Source organism: Paramormyrops kingsleyae, chromosome 3, assembly GCF_048594095.1.
Source record: "Paramormyrops kingsleyae isolate MSU_618 chromosome 3, PKINGS_0.4, whole genome shotgun sequence".
Lineage (NCBI taxonomy): Eukaryota > Metazoa > Chordata > Actinopteri > Osteoglossiformes > Mormyridae > Paramormyrops > Paramormyrops kingsleyae.
In genome coordinates, this window is record NC_132799.1 from 33,758,605 (window position 1) to 33,777,486 (window position 18,882).

Genomic DNA, 18,882 nt, shown 5'->3' on the forward strand with positions numbered 1-18,882 from the left:
AGTGTGAAGACACTGTTACAGTAGTGATGCTCAACAGTGATACTAACTCTGATCCTTTTATAACTCATTTTCCTGAAAACACCTGTTCATTTACATTGCATATTCACAAGCTAGTACGACCAGTGCTTAAAGGGCCTGACACATGATTTTCTAGAGCGTTTTACATTGTATGCTGGTATTATACTAATATTGTAACTGAGGTTAATGCTGCAGGTGTTGTGTGGCTGAGTGGGTTACGCCTCTGTATCTGAGTTCAGCCGTTTGAGTCTCAGCAGAATCTCAGCGGGACCATTGAGCAAGATCTTTACCACCCCCAAAGTACATCAGGGACACTGGATAAATTATAATGTACTCGCACGGACGGCAAAAGAAACGTCATTTAATTTTTAATTTTATACTGGTACTATAATGATGTAACTGATATTATACATAAATTATTATGTTATTATAACTGATATTCAGGTGTTATACTGATTCTGTACACTGATATTATATTCTAGTATTATTCTGATACTGTAACTGTCATTATACACTGGTATTGGTGTGCAGGGTAGATTAGAAACGAAAGCACAGGAAGGCTGGTTTTAAATGCTGTCGGGTACGTTTCCCCTTTTCATCACTGCGAAACAGAACTGAGACCAGTGCCGCCCCCACACAGCTGTCCCAGCTTATTTTAAACCCTAAAACTGCACCGTGAGCCGTTAGGGGTTTGAAACTAAAATTTGCATGGACTGGTATGCAAATGATCAGCCCCCATGAGGACAGTGAAACCTCAGCAGGCAGCATGAAGATGGCTATCGGTTCAGCACGGTTACAGTGCAATACTCCAGTAGCATCCACCTCGAATTCTATAATATAATATAATATAATATAATGGAATTGTGAAAATAGGTATAATAGGATTTAAAGGGTCCTAAAATAAAAATAATCATTTCCTAAAAACCAAATGATTTTATACATTTTTGAAATATGTATAAGTCATATAAATGATTAAATGTTGCACTTCACTACCTTTTGTGACTTAACAGTGACTCAGATCACAGCCAATCGGCATGGGCAGCGAGGACTTTCGGAACTGTGAGGCCTGAGGCTTCGTCTGGCTCACTAAACAGGAAGGCCAGAAACAGAACACAGCAGTATAAACACATTACTGCAGGACAGCCAGTTATTTTTGAGGGGGGGGGATTCGAGTGTCAGCAAAAGCCATTCTGTCATAATTATTTTCATGTCCCATTAATGTTATAATAGATGACTTACAGAGGCTTTTTTGTGTGCTGGTATATTAGTAGCAGTTGTGTTTGTGATTATTCATGTGACATTACATTACAGGGTGGCATTTGACCAGGTCTGCATTAGAGGGAATGAGGGGCAGGTGGATGGAAAGAGTCACCAAATGAGTCACCTGACTGAACCTCTCAAGACCGGCATGTCCCCCTCTCACATTGGGTGTCCTCTGTGGTCCCTTTACATAAAAATCATCTTTGCCTTCACTTAAAATCATTTTTTATAAATATACTTCATACTACATAAATGAAGAATAAAACTTTTGTAAATGAGGCAAAGAACAGGCGTGCTTCTCTGGAAGTGTTTTTATTATTCTTAAATGCATTTAATTCATCACTTGAGCACAACAGGAAACATAACATGGGAGCAATCTAATTAAAAACAGAAGCAAAATTATGAATGAAAGGGATGCTAGTAAAACTCTTCGTTTCTGCATTAAAAAGTAGTTTATGGAAGAGTGTAGCACAGCACAGTAAAAACACAGTAATCTCATCAGTGAGCTCATCTACTCTGAACAGTCGGCCCTCTTCAGCGTTTGAGTGACAGCAGCCTGAGAGCCCTGATTGGCCACACAGACCACTGAGCTCGCCTTCTTCCACTCGTCCGCAGTGAGGCTCAGGCTGCTGCTCCAGCTGTACAGGCCGTCCTTCTCCAGGAGCCCACGGCTCGTCTCCGTGGCTTTGCTGTTACCGTCCACCTTCCAGCTCAGTTTCCAGTCAGAGGGGAAGCCCTTGTTGGCCAGGCACATCAGGGTGGCCGTGTTCTTACTGGACACCTCCACACTGGAGGGGGGCAGGACCGTCAGGGTGGGGGCTGTGTTACCTAGGGGACACCAAAGGGACTTTAGGTCAGAGTCCAATATAAACTTTGTTAATTATATATATATACTGTAATAACACATACAAACTGCAAAAGCCACACTGGGCTCAATCAGTGTCGACAGCATTGCTGCTCCATAAATATGTAAAGCAGTGGTTCTCAACCTTTTTTGCACTGCCGCCCAATTTTTTACCACTCCAGCTCACCCTATATCAATTATAGGTCTAAATTGACGCTATATGATCAAGCGCACAGTGCACTTTGCAATTTACGCCAATCAATGACCATCACACAAATCTGACTGGATTTGCCAGTGAATTTTGAATTAATTAAATTACATGAATTAATTTAAATTAAACTGTGGTTTGGCTTCTTGGATTTATTGAATATTCACTAGTTTTGCGCTAAACATATGCAGACCCAAGACCCGTTTACATTGGTTAATTCTAGGATTGGTGCTGGGAAATCTGATCGTGTATCAGCATAGGACCTTGCTGGTTTTAAAATGCGTACATTTCCAACTCTGCCTCGCGACCCGTTCAGAACTTGCAGCAACCCAAATTTGGCTCGCGACCCTCGGGTTGAGAATCACTGATGTAAAGCATGACAGTAGATTCAGTAGGCTGAATCTATAATTGCATAAATATTTCTTTATATAATAAAACGGACGATTCCGTAAATTAAATAATACTAAATAACGTACGTTGCCTTCGTTCCATATAAGTTTCCATCTGAGGTTAGAAACCAGTCTGATTTTTCTGTACGACTTATTTAAACAAAAATTTACAGTACGTGTGAGGTATGAAAATCTAAAATATCACCTGTTATTATGTTCAACGGATTAAACTTCATTAAACCGCATTTATAATCATTAAGATATATTTTCCATACCGTCGTCGTTGATCCACACATTTAGACACTATTTAACATAATGCGAAGTACATTACGCAACATAAATACCATGTACAGTAAGTTGAAAAAGTAAAGAAAAATGCATCGGAAATATTTAAGTACAAATTAGTATCAATGGAACAACTATAATCGTTATTAGCTGCTCGCATATTTCTACCTGTCAAAATCGCATTATTTCGTTATTTCCTTTATACTTAAGTCTCGACATGCTATTGCTCATCCAGAGTACTGACTGATCTGAATTAATTCCAGTATTCAAACATTAATATAACAAAGAGACGCACTTACTTCCAACGTCCAGCCTGGTACCGCCGCCGAAAGTTAACCACAGTGATTCAGAACGCATCAGTCGCCGTACAAAAACCTCACAGCAGCGTAGTACAGGCAACTAACAAACCGATCGACATACCTAATTTTCGTCTATATGGGTATAAATCTACCGAGTCAAAAATAGTATTTTCTTACACTTAGGCAAACTAAAAATGCTGAAAACTGGCTAAAGGCGTATTTATATTATTATATTATCAACAACTCATGTTTACATTATCTGATCACCATATAAGAATTCTTAGCATTAACAATAATAAAATGTAAGTGTATACGTGTATGTATGTTAAAGATTTCTACGTGCATATTATAGATTAAAAGCTGGATACTTACTGCCAATATCCAGTCTGGTCCCGCCGCCGAAGGTTCTCCACAGTGATTGAACCTGATTGAGACGCCGTACAAAAACCTCCCAGCGCTACGACCGCGTCTGTGATTACATGTATAGAGTAAAGGCATTAATGGGTCAATTAATACTCTATGAATACCCATATTTAACAAGACACTCGTGAGAGTTATCTTTCTCAATTTTTTAACATAAGAACCACTGTAATTTTTAACACATTGACTGTTAAAACCAGTATTGCTTTTTATAATCGTAAACTGTGAATCTTGAAACGAATACGGTGGATTAAAGTAGTCCCTGGTGCTCCGGTATTTCTTCATAATGTCCTCTAAACTGATGCTTTATATCAATTTTATGCTATGCGTGAAGCCTCTCGGCTGCACCTTCAAAATAATTTACTATATTATTTCCTCGGTGACTTGCATATTACATATTACACAGGAGGGAAATTGAATCTATAGTCATCCAGTGGTCAAACCCTGACCCCTGGTGATCGGAGGAATTATAACACCAACGTAAAAACATAACTCGGCGTGCAAGATAAAAAAAAAATATAATAAAATAATCATGTATCTCGGATTTCGCTGGCTCCGTATGAGCAGGAGATCCAGATCCAATAGACCCCATTGCCATTGTTCAAATGAGTGAGAGTAGTGTGCAGAATGTGTCAGTGAACCTAACTGGGCAATATGCAGACTGAATCGGATCAATGGTACATGTCATAGCACTGAGAGTATTCATCGGACAGCACAGCATGCTGGACTGGTGCCACCCTTGTAAATAATGTTAAAAAGTACACAGGGCTGGCTGGGTTGGAGGGCGTCGAGGGGCTGGCAGGAATGGAGGACTATAGGCTGCCAGCAGGGCCAGCGGGAACCAAGGTGAAGGTAGAGCCGGTGAGGACAGAAGAGGCCGAGGGGATTGCAGAGCAAGCAGGAGACGAGAGGACTGTGGGACTGGAGGGCGATGAGGAGACTCATGGACAGGAACAGGTGGATGACAAGGACTCTACAGGGTGAGAGCATGGACAGGGGCAGGAACAGAAATGACAACTGGAATGACTGCCACAGATGGTGTGAGCTCATCTGGCTCTTTGGAGACCGAAACTTGGCCTGTCTTTCACCTGGTTCCCTTCTGGTGACAGTGATGGTCCAAAGACTCAGGACAAGGGCATTCTGAGTCCTGGATGGAGGAAGGCCCCCTCGGAATGGGAGTGCAAGACCCAGAAGGTCCCACACTAAGTCATCAAGCAGGACATCCTCTGGGTCCAAGTCATCAAGGCTGGTGGTGGCCACCAGGCGGCCATGGCAAGGTGGAAGCCTGGATGACCACTGCAACATCGCGATGGGCACAGGCGGGCAGCCCGGCAGAAAGGAGGCGGAACGAGGCAGCTCACCTTAGGCTAGAAGCCTGAAGTGTATGTGAGATCTCTTCTGGACTGGATGTTAATGGAGTGCTTGAAACATCTTCTGGGCTGGGTGCTAGCAGGGTGACAGTTAGACATGGTGAGGCAGCAGTCTCCCCTGGGCCGAGTGCCAGTGGGCAGATGGGGAGTGCATCCAGGCCGAGTTCTCCTGGGCTGGGCACAGCAGTGGCCTCTCCTGGGCCAGGTGTGGCAGCGGCCTCTAAATTACCCAGTTCCAGGTAGGGATGCACCGAATCCAGATTTTTGGGGTTCGGCCGAATACCGAATCCACTGTTTAAGATTCGGCCGAATCCGAAACCGAATACCGAATCCTACTCGTATCCTTATTTCATTAACACAGTAAAACACATTAATGAAGTAAACAACGTCCACAGCAGTGTATTTTTATTTCATTTTATTTAATTTATTTTATAAACTGAAAAAAAATAAAAAAAAATAAAAGAATAAAAAAAGAATAAGCAGCAACATTATGCCAGGATGACAAGTGGGAAAAACTATTTTGACAATTACCTATGCTTACCCAAGTTCAAACCAAAACCTGTCAATAAAAGTGCAACAATGCAAAGAAAAGTGTTTTTCTTTTTTTAAATCAGAATATGTTTGGTGACTTAACTGAAATTAATGTTATTGAACATTTACTCAATAGGCTAAACATGGATAGTAGGGCTGTTTAGTTTTCGTTTATAACAGTAGGCTACGATTAGAACAGTAGCCAAATAAAACGAAAAATATTACGGAAGATCACACACATCTTCTGCATCATTATTAAATTAACGGAAAAGCTCTAACCTTTCACATTAAATGAGAGTTTCCTTTCAAAAAGACAAGACGCTCGGCATTAACGGGTGACAGCCGGTTGCGAGTGTGGGAACGAATGTCCCCAGCAGTACTGAAAAGTCTTTCACTGGGCACAGAGGTCGGTGGCGCACAGAGGTAGATCTTTGCCGTTTTTGCCAGCAGTGGAAAACTGCTGCATGAATGGCTTTAGCTCGTGTGTGATCTGAGGACCACTGTTTGTTCGGTGTAGGGCTAGCAAAGCTAGTAATGGTCGTCTGGTTATCACACGTTTTTAGCTGTGACTGTCCAGCTGCCGTACCTGAAGTTGCTGCATTTTGGCTGCTGTCTGTAGATTCCTTCATGCACAACTCGTATTCTTTTGGATGTTTTAGACGCAAATGTTTTAACATCGGCGATGTTGTGTACTGCTTAGGGTCCTTGCCACCACGAGACAAATTGGCATTGCAAATTGAACATAAAGCTCGACTTGAATCGCCTTCTTTTGGTTGAAAGTACTGCCAAACAAAACTTTTTTTGCTTACGAGTTCCATTTTCAGATTCTTACAGCCTACTACATTCGAACGGGTCCTATGTAAACACCTTCACGTAATCAACGGCCGTGTGACGTCGTAGTGCAAGTCTAGGGTTCGGTTTCGGTGGAAAATAAATCTAAGGTTCGGCCGAAACCGAGCCCCGTCAAAAAGCCCAGGATTCGGCCGAATCCGAATCCTGGATTCGGTGCATCCCTAGTTCCAGGGAAGCGACAGACACTGTGACCAGGATTATGGATACGGCGGCAGTCTCACTGGGATCGGCTTTCACCAGCATCCTTTTCTTTTTGCGTTTGAATCACCTGGCAGGTGCAGGCTCCACCGGTAGGAGAGACTTACTCAGTCGAGGGGGAGAGAGCGGTGACAGGGTTTTGGAGGATGAACTGGCCGATCCATCTTCCTTATCATACGGAACATCTGTCTCGTTCTCTCTGCGATCTCATCAACCTCTTGAGGCTGGGAAGTCAGGGTTACCCCTGCCAAATCTCGGGCAAGCTGAGTTCGCAGTGTGGTTGCTTTGGAAAAAGCCTGAACATCAGGACTCTCCAGCAGCTGCCAGTACAGCCCCTGGGAGGTGAAGAATGTCTTAGGCAAGGTGCTTGAGGATGGACCGGTTATACCAGGGGAGGAAGGAACGGGGAGAGGCGTCTTAGGGTTAGGGTTAGGGTTAACCCTAACCCTAACCCTAACCCTAACTCACGGACCACGACTCCCAAACTGCACAGGCTCGGATCATCATCGTCTGGCTCTCCTTCTTGCTGCCTGCACCAGTTGGACTCAGATACCAGCTGTAATTCCCCAAAGGTAAAAGACTAACCGGGAAGGTCTGAGCTTGTGCGGGGGTCTGCCCAGTAGATGTGCGAGTTGCTAAAATGGGCATTCTCCAGGATCAGTCTGGGGATTGACTCACACAAGTCACAGTGGTCACAGATAAAATAAGGGCTACATTCATTGACCATGTTATCAATCATGGACTCTCTTTCAGAGAGGCAGGGTTAGAAATCTGTGGCGCAGTTACATCAATCATAATTTTCCACCAAACCAACAGGTAAGATGCATATCCTTCACTAGTGTCAGACAGAACTGCATATTACAGTATGTACCATATATAGTACATTGACATACTTTGAGTGTTGCTTTTCATCTATAGGACCCAAAGATTACCTTGCACAAGGGGCAGAGACAGAATTTTCAACGATGAACAGGAAACTATTATTGTTGACATGGTCACTGCTAACAATGCAATAAGTCTCCTGGAGATCCAAGACAGAGTTCTGGCAGACAACACAGTATTTGAGTGGGTGGCAAGTATCAGCATTGCAACAATTGCCAGAGTCCTACAAAAGCATAAATTAACCATGAAGTACGGTGGCTGAGAATGCCCAGCGAAATTCAAAATAAAGAAATGCACGTCTGATAGAGAAATGCGCTGCAAAGCAACAAAGCATATTAAGTTCATAACGAACCTCCAAACACAATGCAGATTTATAGACGCTACACAAATTAAGAAAACACTTTCATCAAAATGACAACACATGCGAACCACATTTTATAACCACGCTGCACATTCACAGACACGCCGCAAATACAAAAAACAACCGCAACTTCGGAACCGCGCTGCAACTAACAACAACACAACGGAAGTGTTTCTGGAGGACACTTTTCCCGGGCGTACTTTTCAATAGAGCCAATGGCGAAAAGTAAGTTACAGTGGAAACTGCTTATAGTGATCACGGTTATAATGACCAACCACTTACATGTATGAAAAAGCTTGGGACAGAATAAATTTTGTACAAATACTGTTTAAATAATTCGTTTTTAGTAGTCAAGTACTCTGCTTACAGTGTCTATTTAAACATGACAACATTTGGAGAAAAAAAATAAAACTATGTTTTTTAACTTTACTTTGATGGCCCTACTTTGCCTTGCTGTGGTCCGTCTGCTTCTGTCTAGCTACCTATAACCACTTAACCTGCTCAGGGTCACAGGGGGTCCAGAGCCTATTGGTGCAAGGCAGGGAACAACCCAAGATGGGGAGCCAACCCATCGCAGGGCACACTCACACACACATGGGCAATCTGTTAACCCCAATTAACCTCAATATGTTTTTGGGCTGTGGGGTTAAACTGGAAAACCCAGAGGAAACCCCACAATGACACAGGGAGCACATGCAAACTCCACACATGTGGAACTCTGGTGGACACTTGAATCCTGGTCTCAGGTGTGAAGCAGCAGTACTAACCACTGCACCCCCATGCCATGCTGTGTATATTATATTATATTAATTACAGATCCACTTGAGCTTGGATTGGGTCCAGCATGGCCCATTAACCTTCACTCTATGGGCTTGAATGCCCAGGATGGTAATTTGCATAGAGGAGACACTTTACATAAGCAGCACATGCTTTAGTGCCTTGATGGTGCTTATAATCCTGTTCATAACACTTCATGGCTGTCAGCTGTCTGTACTTCACAGTGACAGACACCAACACAGCTATGGCGTCTATCAGCATCTTCATTGTGGTCTTTGCCTTTTTCTCTCAAGGTAATATTCTGTACTTTTTATTGGCAAATATATTACAGTTTTAGTCACTCATTTAGAAATTCAAAAATTACAGGTACAGATCAATATAACTTTTAAACTCACTGTGTTCAGGCTAAATACAATTATCATTTATTATTGATAATTTAAGTTGATCTAATACATATGGAGTTATTCACAATCAGGGTTTATTAGTATTTGAATTGCTGTAATATTTTTACTAACATGTTTACATTTTAATCTTATTTTCAGAGTCCAATAGTCAGATCACTGTGACTCAGACTCCTGCAGTAAAGGCTGTTCCCCATGGACAGACTGTCACTATGAGCTGTAAAGTCAGTCCGGCTGTATACAACAATAATCATTTAGCCTGGTATCTAGAGAAACCTGGAGAAGCTCCTACACTCCTAATATATCTAGCAAGGACCCATTACTCTGGGACTCCATCTCGATTCACTGGCAGTGGATCTAGTACTGACTTCACTCTGACCATCAGTGGAGTCCAGGCTGAAGATGCAGGAGATTATTACTGTCAGAGTGAACACAACATTGGTGGTAGCTGGGTGTTCACACAGTGATACAAAGTTGTACAAAATCCTCGCTCAGTCAGTCTGCATAGTGACTGCACTGCTGCAGCTGGGACTCACTGCAGGTGCTGAGGGGGAAGTTACACTAAAGTCCCCTAGGGCAGATTAAACCAGTGTGACTGAATACACACAGATATGATCTATTTCATTGTGAATTATATACTGGGAATGTTTGGATAGTATATCTATGTTCCCTGTTCTGTCCCTTGCATAAAATATTCAAATTTCTTAATTTCATGAAGAATTTCCCCCTGGGATAAATACAGTTAATTTTAAGTTATGTACAAAAATATGCAAAACAATAATTGTAGGAGATCAAATGTAGTGAACTGAATATAGGATCCTTGCTGTAGGAGTCCAATGGGATCAAACCATCTGGAATGACATTTTGAAGTCGTTGTCCCATTTTGGTGTTTATGGAAGTTTTGTACGATTGTTTGTATGAAGCTGTTAATTATTCATCTATCATTTGAGTAGGACAGTGATTTGAACATCACAGTGTTGTGTTACTAATTAACAGAATATAACATCAATTACTAGCAGAAGGTGTAAACTTCTTAATGTTGAAAAGGACAGTCTTAAATTGAATTATGCTAATGAATTAATGTGTAACGGAAATAATGGAATTGACCATCAGCAGTTTCCACAGGGGCCACATCTAACTGTAGACCCACTGTGACTGACTGCAGCAAGGGCCACCAGTGATGCTGTAACTGAGGTTTCCTGGCCCTGGGTAAGATTACTGCTGATCCCATCCATAATTCTTCATAGACAGAATCCATCAGGAAACCCCCTGAGAACTGGACCACTGCTCCTGCTCTCTCTCTCTCTGTCTTCATAACCAGTTGCTCGCAGGTGTGTAGATGGGCTTAATCCCTGACCGCACCCCTTCCCTGAACTTTCCAGTTAATCCCCTCAATTATCCACACCCTCCTGTGTGGTGTACTGTGAAGTGAGTTTTACATCCGCCGACTTAACTTGACAGAGCCAGGTCAACAAACCCTGATTGCTGCACTCAGCATTAAATGATACTATGAAGGTATTTAAGAGCTTCTTTGGGGCTTTGGCTGGTACCAGGCCGTGCAGAACCCTTGAATATCAGCATATGCTCAGCTTTTGGTGTTACAGCCAGCAGCCCTGTGATTTCCCATCTCAGGGGTTGTGGGTTAATTTCCCAGTCCTGCCAGTGTGTGTTTTCATGTTCTCACTGTATTCCTGTGGGTTTACTCTGGGTGATCCAGTACCGCCACCCCAGTCCAAACACACGCAGTTAGGAAAACTGGTGTCTCTAATTTGACTGTAGTGTTTGTCCTGTGATGGACCAGCATCCCATCCATGGTGTATCAGCCCAGCGCCTTGTGCTTCCTGAGGGGCTCCACGGTCACTGTCAGGGGCGACATTAGGCCTATTTCAGGGGGGCTTAAGCCCCCATAACAGGCCCTCTTCTGGTAGGGGAATGAATTACTGCTTCAAATGGAGGAGTATCTTGGGCTCTTGTTCACAAATGGGGGAAGAAGGGAGCAGGAGATCTACAGGAGGATTGGTGTAGCATCGACAGTAATGTGGACGCTGTATTATTCTGTAATAGAGAGAGCTGAGCCGAAAGGCAAAGCTAATGATTTACTGGTCGATCTACGCTCCTACCCTCACCTGTGGTCATGAGCTTTGGGTAGTGAATGGAAGAAGGGGATTGTGGATTCTAGTGGCAGAAAATGAGTTTACCCTCCTTGATGCATATGTTACAGGGACCGATAATCAGAGGTGATTTCCTGTAAAATAGGAGAAAGAACAGGAGAGATGACACTTGCTTTTCCTTAGTTGAACAGCTTCGCTCAGTATACTGAGGAAGTGACGTCTACTCACACTAACAATCAAAACGTCACTCTGCCCTCTACTGACAACATTGAGGGTACCTTAATTACTCCTTTTCCCATTCCTAATTAAACATACATACATTATAAAGGCAACACCTTGTCCATTATAACTCAAATTAAAAACATTTTCCTTTAAATAAAATAACATTCTCTTTGTGACATAAACATACCAAAATTACATAAAATTGTGACCACACATTTTGTGAGTGTCACACATATCCAACTGGGAGGAGACTCCAGGGCAGACCTGGGACACGTTGGAGAGATTACATCTCTCGGCTGGCCTGGGAACGCCTTGGTATTCCCTCGGTGGAGCTGGAGAAGGTGGCTGAAGAGAAAGAAGTTGAGGCATCTCTACTTAGACTGCTGCCCCCACTACCGTGTTTTTTGCTAAAACAGACGCACGGCAACTCTTGACAAGCAATTCTCACATACTATGTTGCCCAAATACCACAGGGAAACATTATTTCCTGAAATCCAGGAAATTTGCGCCTCACTGCTAAAATCAACGTACAGCAACTCTGAACCCCAATCCTTATAGGCCTAAATAATGATATATATATATAAAAAACAAATGAAATACAGGTCTACTTTCGCTATTAAGTATTATTAGTACTATAAGTTAGATGTACTGTACCATTATACGGCGGGTAGCGCGGTCACTTTGTTTACACTAGCTACACGTGGTATCCTGCTCCAATCAGGATTCTTCAACCCTTGTTTTAAACCTTTGGGACCTCGGCGTATATGCAATCAAGCAGACGAAGCACAAATACACAAGCGCTCAGAGTTATGTGGAACACCAGCTATTTAGATAATTTATTTAATTTCCCGAAAACAATTACAAAAATATTTGCACGAAATAAAAATTCGTGAAAACCCCAATATTTGTGCGTTGCCGAATACGGGTTCGGCTCCTCCCTCAATTCACTCACTGGTGCCGATGATGTCAGCGCGCACGTGTCGCTTTGGAAGGGGTCCTGTGTTCCGGAAGTAAAAACAAAGATGGAGGAGCGTGTGAGAAGTCGTGAACGCAAGACTGTATTGAATTTACTACGAATACTTACGTTATTGTTAGCCTGGCGAATCAATTTAAATAATATGCTGCTGCAAATTACGTCCATGTTCGTGGCACAACGACGACGTTCTCTACATGTCTCACATCGTCATCGAATACGTGCACTACGCCTGGTAAGTTTACTAGATGTTTTTTAAAAAAAAAAAAAAAAAAAACAGTGGAGCATGTTATATGTGTATTACTAGCAGCTAACAGACAATTCCCTTTTATTTCACAGACGGCGTTACGAAAGAATCGAAAGTCTCGTATTGTGTGGAGCCATCCACGTTCAATGCACTGGTGGGATGTTATTGTTCCTGGATTTAACCCGACCCAGTTCATTCAAAATTTCCGGGTGTCCCGCGCGTCGTTTGAGTACATCTGCCAGCGACTTAATCCTGTACTTCAGCGGTCCAACACGAACTTCCGTTTGTGTGTTCCAGTGGAAAAGCGGGTCGCAATCGCAATTTGGAAATTTGCTACAAATATTGAATACAGCACTGTCAGTCGCCTTTTTGGGGTAGGCAACAGTACAGTGTGCCAGTGCGTCCAGGAGGTGTGCAATGCTGTGATTAATGTTCTTCTCCCTATACACATCGCCTTCCCCAATGCTGAAAAATGTATGGACATGGCGGAGTTCTTCAACAATCAGTGGGGAGTACCGCAATGTGTTGGTGTGATAAAGGGAAGCCACGTACCCATTCTAGCACCAGAGGAATTTGCTAGTGATTACTTTAACGACAAGGGATGGCATTCTATATTTTTACAGGGAACTGTGGATGGAAAAGGTCAGTTCTGGGATGTTTGTGTGGGCTTCCCAGGCAGTGTGCATACTGTAAGGGTATTGCAACAATCAGACTTGTGGGACAGACTGCAAGATGGAAATTTGCTAGGTCAACACAAAATCACCATAGCAGGCCACAACGTTGGACATTACCTGATTGGAGACCCAGCTTACCCCCTTCTAAAGTGGCTCCTTAAACCTTTTGCTGACACTGAACTGCTGGCACATCCGCATCAACGATTCAACAGCAAAATAAGCAGCGTGAGTTCCGTAGCTGAAGCGGCATTTGGCAGGCTGAAAGGAAGATGGCGGTGCCTTTTGAAAAGGAATGACTGTAAACTAGAGCTGACGAAGAAGATGGCGCTAGCATGCTGTGTGCTGCACAACATCTGCGAGGAGCATGGAGATGCATTCCTGGATGAGCTGCCAGACATGCATGCCGATCTGCAGCCCCCCACATCATCTGTGCTGTCCGAGGAAGCGCATGCTGAAGGAATTGCTGTGCAAGCTGCATTAATGGACTACTTTGATAGACAGGGAAAGTGAAGACACACACAAAAGATTTTTATAAACTTATTTTGCACATATACAAACAACATGGCATTTTTGTATGTACAATAAATATAAAAAGTGATGCACCTGACCATCTATATTCTTTTCACCTGCATCAAAACAATCATTAAAAAACAGGGCAGGCTAATTTAACTTCAATTACTGACATATCAATAGCAAGATAGTGTGTAGGTCTGTTTTTTTGCGTTGTGTAACAGGACAGTTATGCACTACACAATTGATATGGATGCACCTACATTGCCTGTTGTCCTTCCATGTGGGTGACAATTTATCCCTTCAGGATAAGTAGTGCAGTTATAGAAGTCTCCACTGTGGTTACAAATGTCTTTAGTATATTGTTTACTTGTTCCTGAAATCCAAATGCGTAGGGAAATAGATATACAAAGATATTTTGTATACGTAAGTCGTTTTGAGGATGTGGTATGTGATGGTGGACCATCACAGGGCCGCGTCTCTGCACTGCTGCTGGTTGGAATTGGTTAAGTGGGTCAGAACATGTGCAGGGCTTCATGTTAAGTGCACTGTTAAGACCTTGTCTGTTCCGCTGCATGTTTTGTTTTTTTTTTGGATTACAAAAAGGCACATCAGGCTTAAAATTCAGACATTACCAGGCTGTGCATGTAGTATTTCAGGCATGCTCAATTACTAGCTGGAACACTAGTTAAATTGTAATGCTAACTTTCGTTACAATGACATATCACCCAGTCATAGTTACAGATGGGCAAAAATGCAACAAAATATAGGATTAACTAATTGTAAAAATCAAAAATAAAAAATCACAAAATAAGTTACAGTATTTTGTATTTTAAAAATTGAAAAATACAAAAAACTAATTTTATATCGGCCTGTTTGATCTGTGCAAAAGTCTTTTGGTATAAATTACATAATTGTTTTTATGAAATAGATCAAACAAAAATTGCCAAATACTATATTTAAAATAGAGCTGTCAAACTTAACGCGATAATAGCGTATCGAACATACAAAACACAACCAAGCATTTAACAGCATGCTATTTTTGTTTGAGTAATGCTTGGAAGATTTGATGATATTAGATCATGAAATATATGCTCTGTGATTTGTCATTGAGAGATTAGTAAGTACTTGCTTGTAAATATACTTAAAGTATTAAAGTAAAAGTACTTGAACATTTAATTCCTGATGTCAAAAGTCAAAAGTGTACATGACTAAAAATACTTAGAGTACAGATGTGAAAAATGTACTTAAGTAGAGTAACGAGTAATTGTCTACTTTGTTACTTTCCACCACTTCCTTTATGTAGCTTAAGATATTATGAGAAATATTCATCTTCATAATTTTAAAAGAAACGAGGTCCAGCCCAGATGTGGAGCTCCAGTGATTTACGGCCCCACAGTGGAGAACCTTCTAGTGGACCAGACAGAAACAAGCCTATGATGTCAGCCTCAGCCTCATTGTACCAGGAGAACGATGTATCATACTGTAGGTGGGCATGTAATGGCTGAACTGTACTGTGACAACAGGCTAAGAAATTAGTGCAGTTTTTTTAAGTGTTTGTTAAAGCTTGTTAAGTTTCATGCTTTTCAGAAGTGTGTCCTCATAGAATGGTGTTGCCTAAGTAATTGTCCACATTCAGCAAGTCTTGTAAGTCCATATCTGTGATGAAAGCAGTCAAAACCCAGCTCTCAGGGTGTAGCGGTGCCTGATGGTAAACGCTGTCTGGAGGAGCAGGCTGTTTGTACTAATGCATCCAGCTGCATCCAGCTTCCCAGATTACCTAAAACATACAATCAGTGAAGCACAGCAGTCTAAAACAAAACCCACCAATGAAGTGGCACGTAACATCCCAGCACATTACATCTGATACCTGTGTTTCAAAGGACTGTGGCAAAGTGTTACCATCACTGTGTATAGAGAGTCTGCTGTCGACTCCTGAGTGATCAAGGCTAGATGTAATGCTTTCCCATGTAACTTCCTTTTATGGCCACTAGAGGGACACAACTGCAATTATTCCAAAGCAATCCAAGTACTGTATAGGTCTCTACAGGATAGAGTAATGGGCGTGTCAAAAGGCGACATGTCCAATAGAGCAGACATGCCAAAAGGATATTCCTATTGGCTGAAAATACTGTCAGTTACACTTGTAATTAGCATGACTTGCAACAAAAATAAGATCACTTCATATATAAAGCAACGCATTTAATTTATTCTAGGCATTTATACACTAATGCTACTAGCTAGCAAACTAACATTACAGTCACTCAGCTAGCGTTAACATTTCAGGCTAGTTCAGCTATCTCTTAAACAACTTTTCAGCATACAGGAGGTACATGTCATTTCAGAAAGAGGCCAGATATTCACCAGACATATACAGTAGGTTAGGGTTAGGGTTAATCATAATGACTAAGATTAGCAGATATCTGTAATTAAATGCCTGACTTTGCCATACGCCCATTAAGCTTCCGACGTGCCCGATACTCCATTCCATTGACACACGTCTCAATCAGTGTCACAATAAAACATGTTATATTGCTTTCTATAGCTCATAGATCATATTGTTTTGGAGTTAACATAGAACATGTATTAGTTATCTGCTTTATGAATACCTCAAATCATTATCTTCCCCCTCAGCACCTGCAGTGAGTGTAGTAGTGCAATTACTGTACAGTCTGACTGACAGTATCTGAAATTCGTTTAAACCAGTGTTTCCCAAGCCAGTCCTCGGGGAACCCTGTTGTGCTGTAGACTGAGAAAGTCTGTAACTGTCCAGATCTCCTGAATGCTGTAGTGCAGATCTGGGAGCCCACATGCTCTTCACATATTTGTGAAGCAGTGTTTCAATCAGCTTCCCTCTCCCTGCTTCATGGGTGCCGGATCAGAGGGGATGTGCTGCCTTTTGGATCTGCGGTTTATAAAAGGTTGGTAATGAAGCTGGCAGGAGACCATGCACAACAGGGTTCATTTTAGGGCTCCTTCTAAAAGGGCTCCATTCTCATATTCAGCTCCTTCAAGTGTCGGATCAAGCAAATATTACATCTCCAAGCTTTTTTCACTGTTTATGATGGCATGAAATAGCATTGTGCTAAGGCAAATCCAACTGAGGAGTTTTTAAATCCCCAAAATTCAGCACAAAGCTTAATTAAGTGATTTGTTGTCTATGATTTAATATTCTTTAATTTAACTGGAGACATTATCTGTGCTGAGACTTAATCTCACTGGTAATAGAAGAATTTATAGTGTGTTGATAAATTATCTCGTTAACCTTTATTGTTATGCCCTATTGTGACTGCAAAGTGAACACCTTGTTTCTGCCATTAATTAATTTATGTTGGTTTGTGTTGTATAACAATTAAAAAATTGTTTTCAATGCAATTTTATTTCCCTCTAGTGGTTGCAGTTAGCACTCGTCTTTTAAATTTTCGACATTTTTCTGTCGTTTACATATTACTAAAAATGTGTTCTTTTGCTGCCCTCTAGTGGTAGTAGCTAGCAGTCTTTTTCATCCTAAATCGCATATTTCACCATATTGTATTTACAGGTTACGGTCCAACAGCCATATACTTACAAGCCCATGTTGTTAACTAGAGCATTAGTTGTTATCTCTGCTACAGGTTAGTAACTACAGATGCATCATGAGTAAAATGTAATAATGGAGATGTTGAATGTGGGAAGAGCCATAGATGACTGACTGACTGACTGATTGATTGATTGATTGATTGATTGATTGATTGATTGATTGATAGACCTCGGCGATGTCTTCGGTGCAATGATACGATTGGTGTGTGGAGGTTAGAAGAAAATAGTTCCTACACTAAACGGCTCACTAGAAAGTGTGGATTATCTTGACTAACCAGGTCATGAATTCTGGTAAGAGACATTGCTTATATTCGAGAGAAGACCAATCTTGACGGATACATAGCACAAAAGCGTCACTTTCAGTTTTGCGTTGAACTTCCCTTTAAATACCACTTTATACCAATAATCCTAACCCAAGAAATGTTTGATGAGGATGCGCTGGGCCAAAGTAAAAAAGGAGGTGGTTTATTATATTATATTATATTATATTAATTACAGATCCACTTGAGCTTGGATTGGGTCCAGTGTGGCCCATTAACCTTCACTCTATGGGTCTGATGGCCCAGGATGGTAATTTGCATAGAGGAGACACTTTGCATAAGCAGCACATGCTTCAGTGCCTTGATGGTGCTTATAATCCTGTTCATAACACTTCATGACTGACAGCTGTCTGTACTTCACAGCGACAGACACCAACACAGCTATGGCGTCTATCAGCATCTTCATTGTGGTCTTTTCCTTTTTCTCTCAAGGTAATATTCTGTACTTTTTATTGGCAAATATATTACAGCTTTAGTCACTCAATCAGAAATTCAATAATTACATGTGCGAGTCAATATGACTAATAAACTCACTGTTTTCAGGCTAAATACATTTATTCATTTATTATTGATAATTTAAGTTGATCTACTGCATACATAGTCATTCATGTTTAGATATGCTAAAGCTAATATCAAGGTTTATTAGTATTTGACTTGCTGTTTTTTTACTAACATGTTTACATTTTAATCTTATTTTCAGAATCCAGTGGTCAGATCACTGTGACTCAGACTCCTGCAGTAAAAGCTGTTCCCCATGGACAGACTGTCACTATGAGCTGTAAAGTCAGTTCGGCTGTATATGACAATGATGGTTTAGCCTGGTATCTACAGAAACCTGGAGAAGCTCCTAAACTCTTGATCTATTATGCAAGTACCCTTAACTCTGGGACTCCATCTCGATTCAGTGGCAGCGGATCTAGTACTGACTTCACTCTGACCATCAGTGGAGTCCAGGCTGAAGATGCAGGAGATTATTACTGTCAGAGTTTCCACTACCCCAATAGTCAATACGTGTTCACACAGTGATACAGAGCCGTACAAAAACCTCCCTCAGTCAGGCTGCACAGTGACTGCACTGCTGCAGCTGGGACTCACTGCAGGTGCTGAGGGGCAAGTTAAACTAAAGTCCCCCAGGGCAGATTAAACCAGTG

General features: G+C 41.7%; 2 long non-coding RNA genes and 1 gene segment (V, D, J or C); 1 reads left to right on the forward strand and 2 right to left on the reverse strand.

The window, feature by feature from the left end:
- Positions 1-1,574: 1,574 nt before the first annotated feature.
- Positions 1,575-4,236, reverse strand: LOC111836758 (Ig lambda chain C region-like). The segment is given in 2 exon segments: positions 1,575-2,106; positions 3,304-4,236. Coding segments are annotated over 2 exon segments (375 nt in total).
- A 7,076-nt stretch (positions 4,237-11,312) lies between these two features.
- On the reverse strand, positions 11,313-12,146 carry LOC140588258 (uncharacterized). Its single transcript, XR_011989622.1, has 3 exons — positions 12,083-12,146; positions 11,693-11,773; positions 11,313-11,340 (listed from the first exon to the last, which is right to left on the reverse strand). It is a non-coding gene; the product is annotated as an uncharacterized lncRNA (long non-coding RNA).
- Positions 12,147-12,367: 221 nt separating this feature from the next.
- On the forward strand, positions 12,368-13,929 carry LOC111836757 (uncharacterized). The gene is made up of 2 exons (XR_011989621.1): positions 12,368-12,636; positions 12,741-13,929. It is a non-coding gene; the product is annotated as an uncharacterized lncRNA (long non-coding RNA).
- The last annotated feature ends 4,953 nt before the right edge of the window (positions 13,930-18,882 follow it).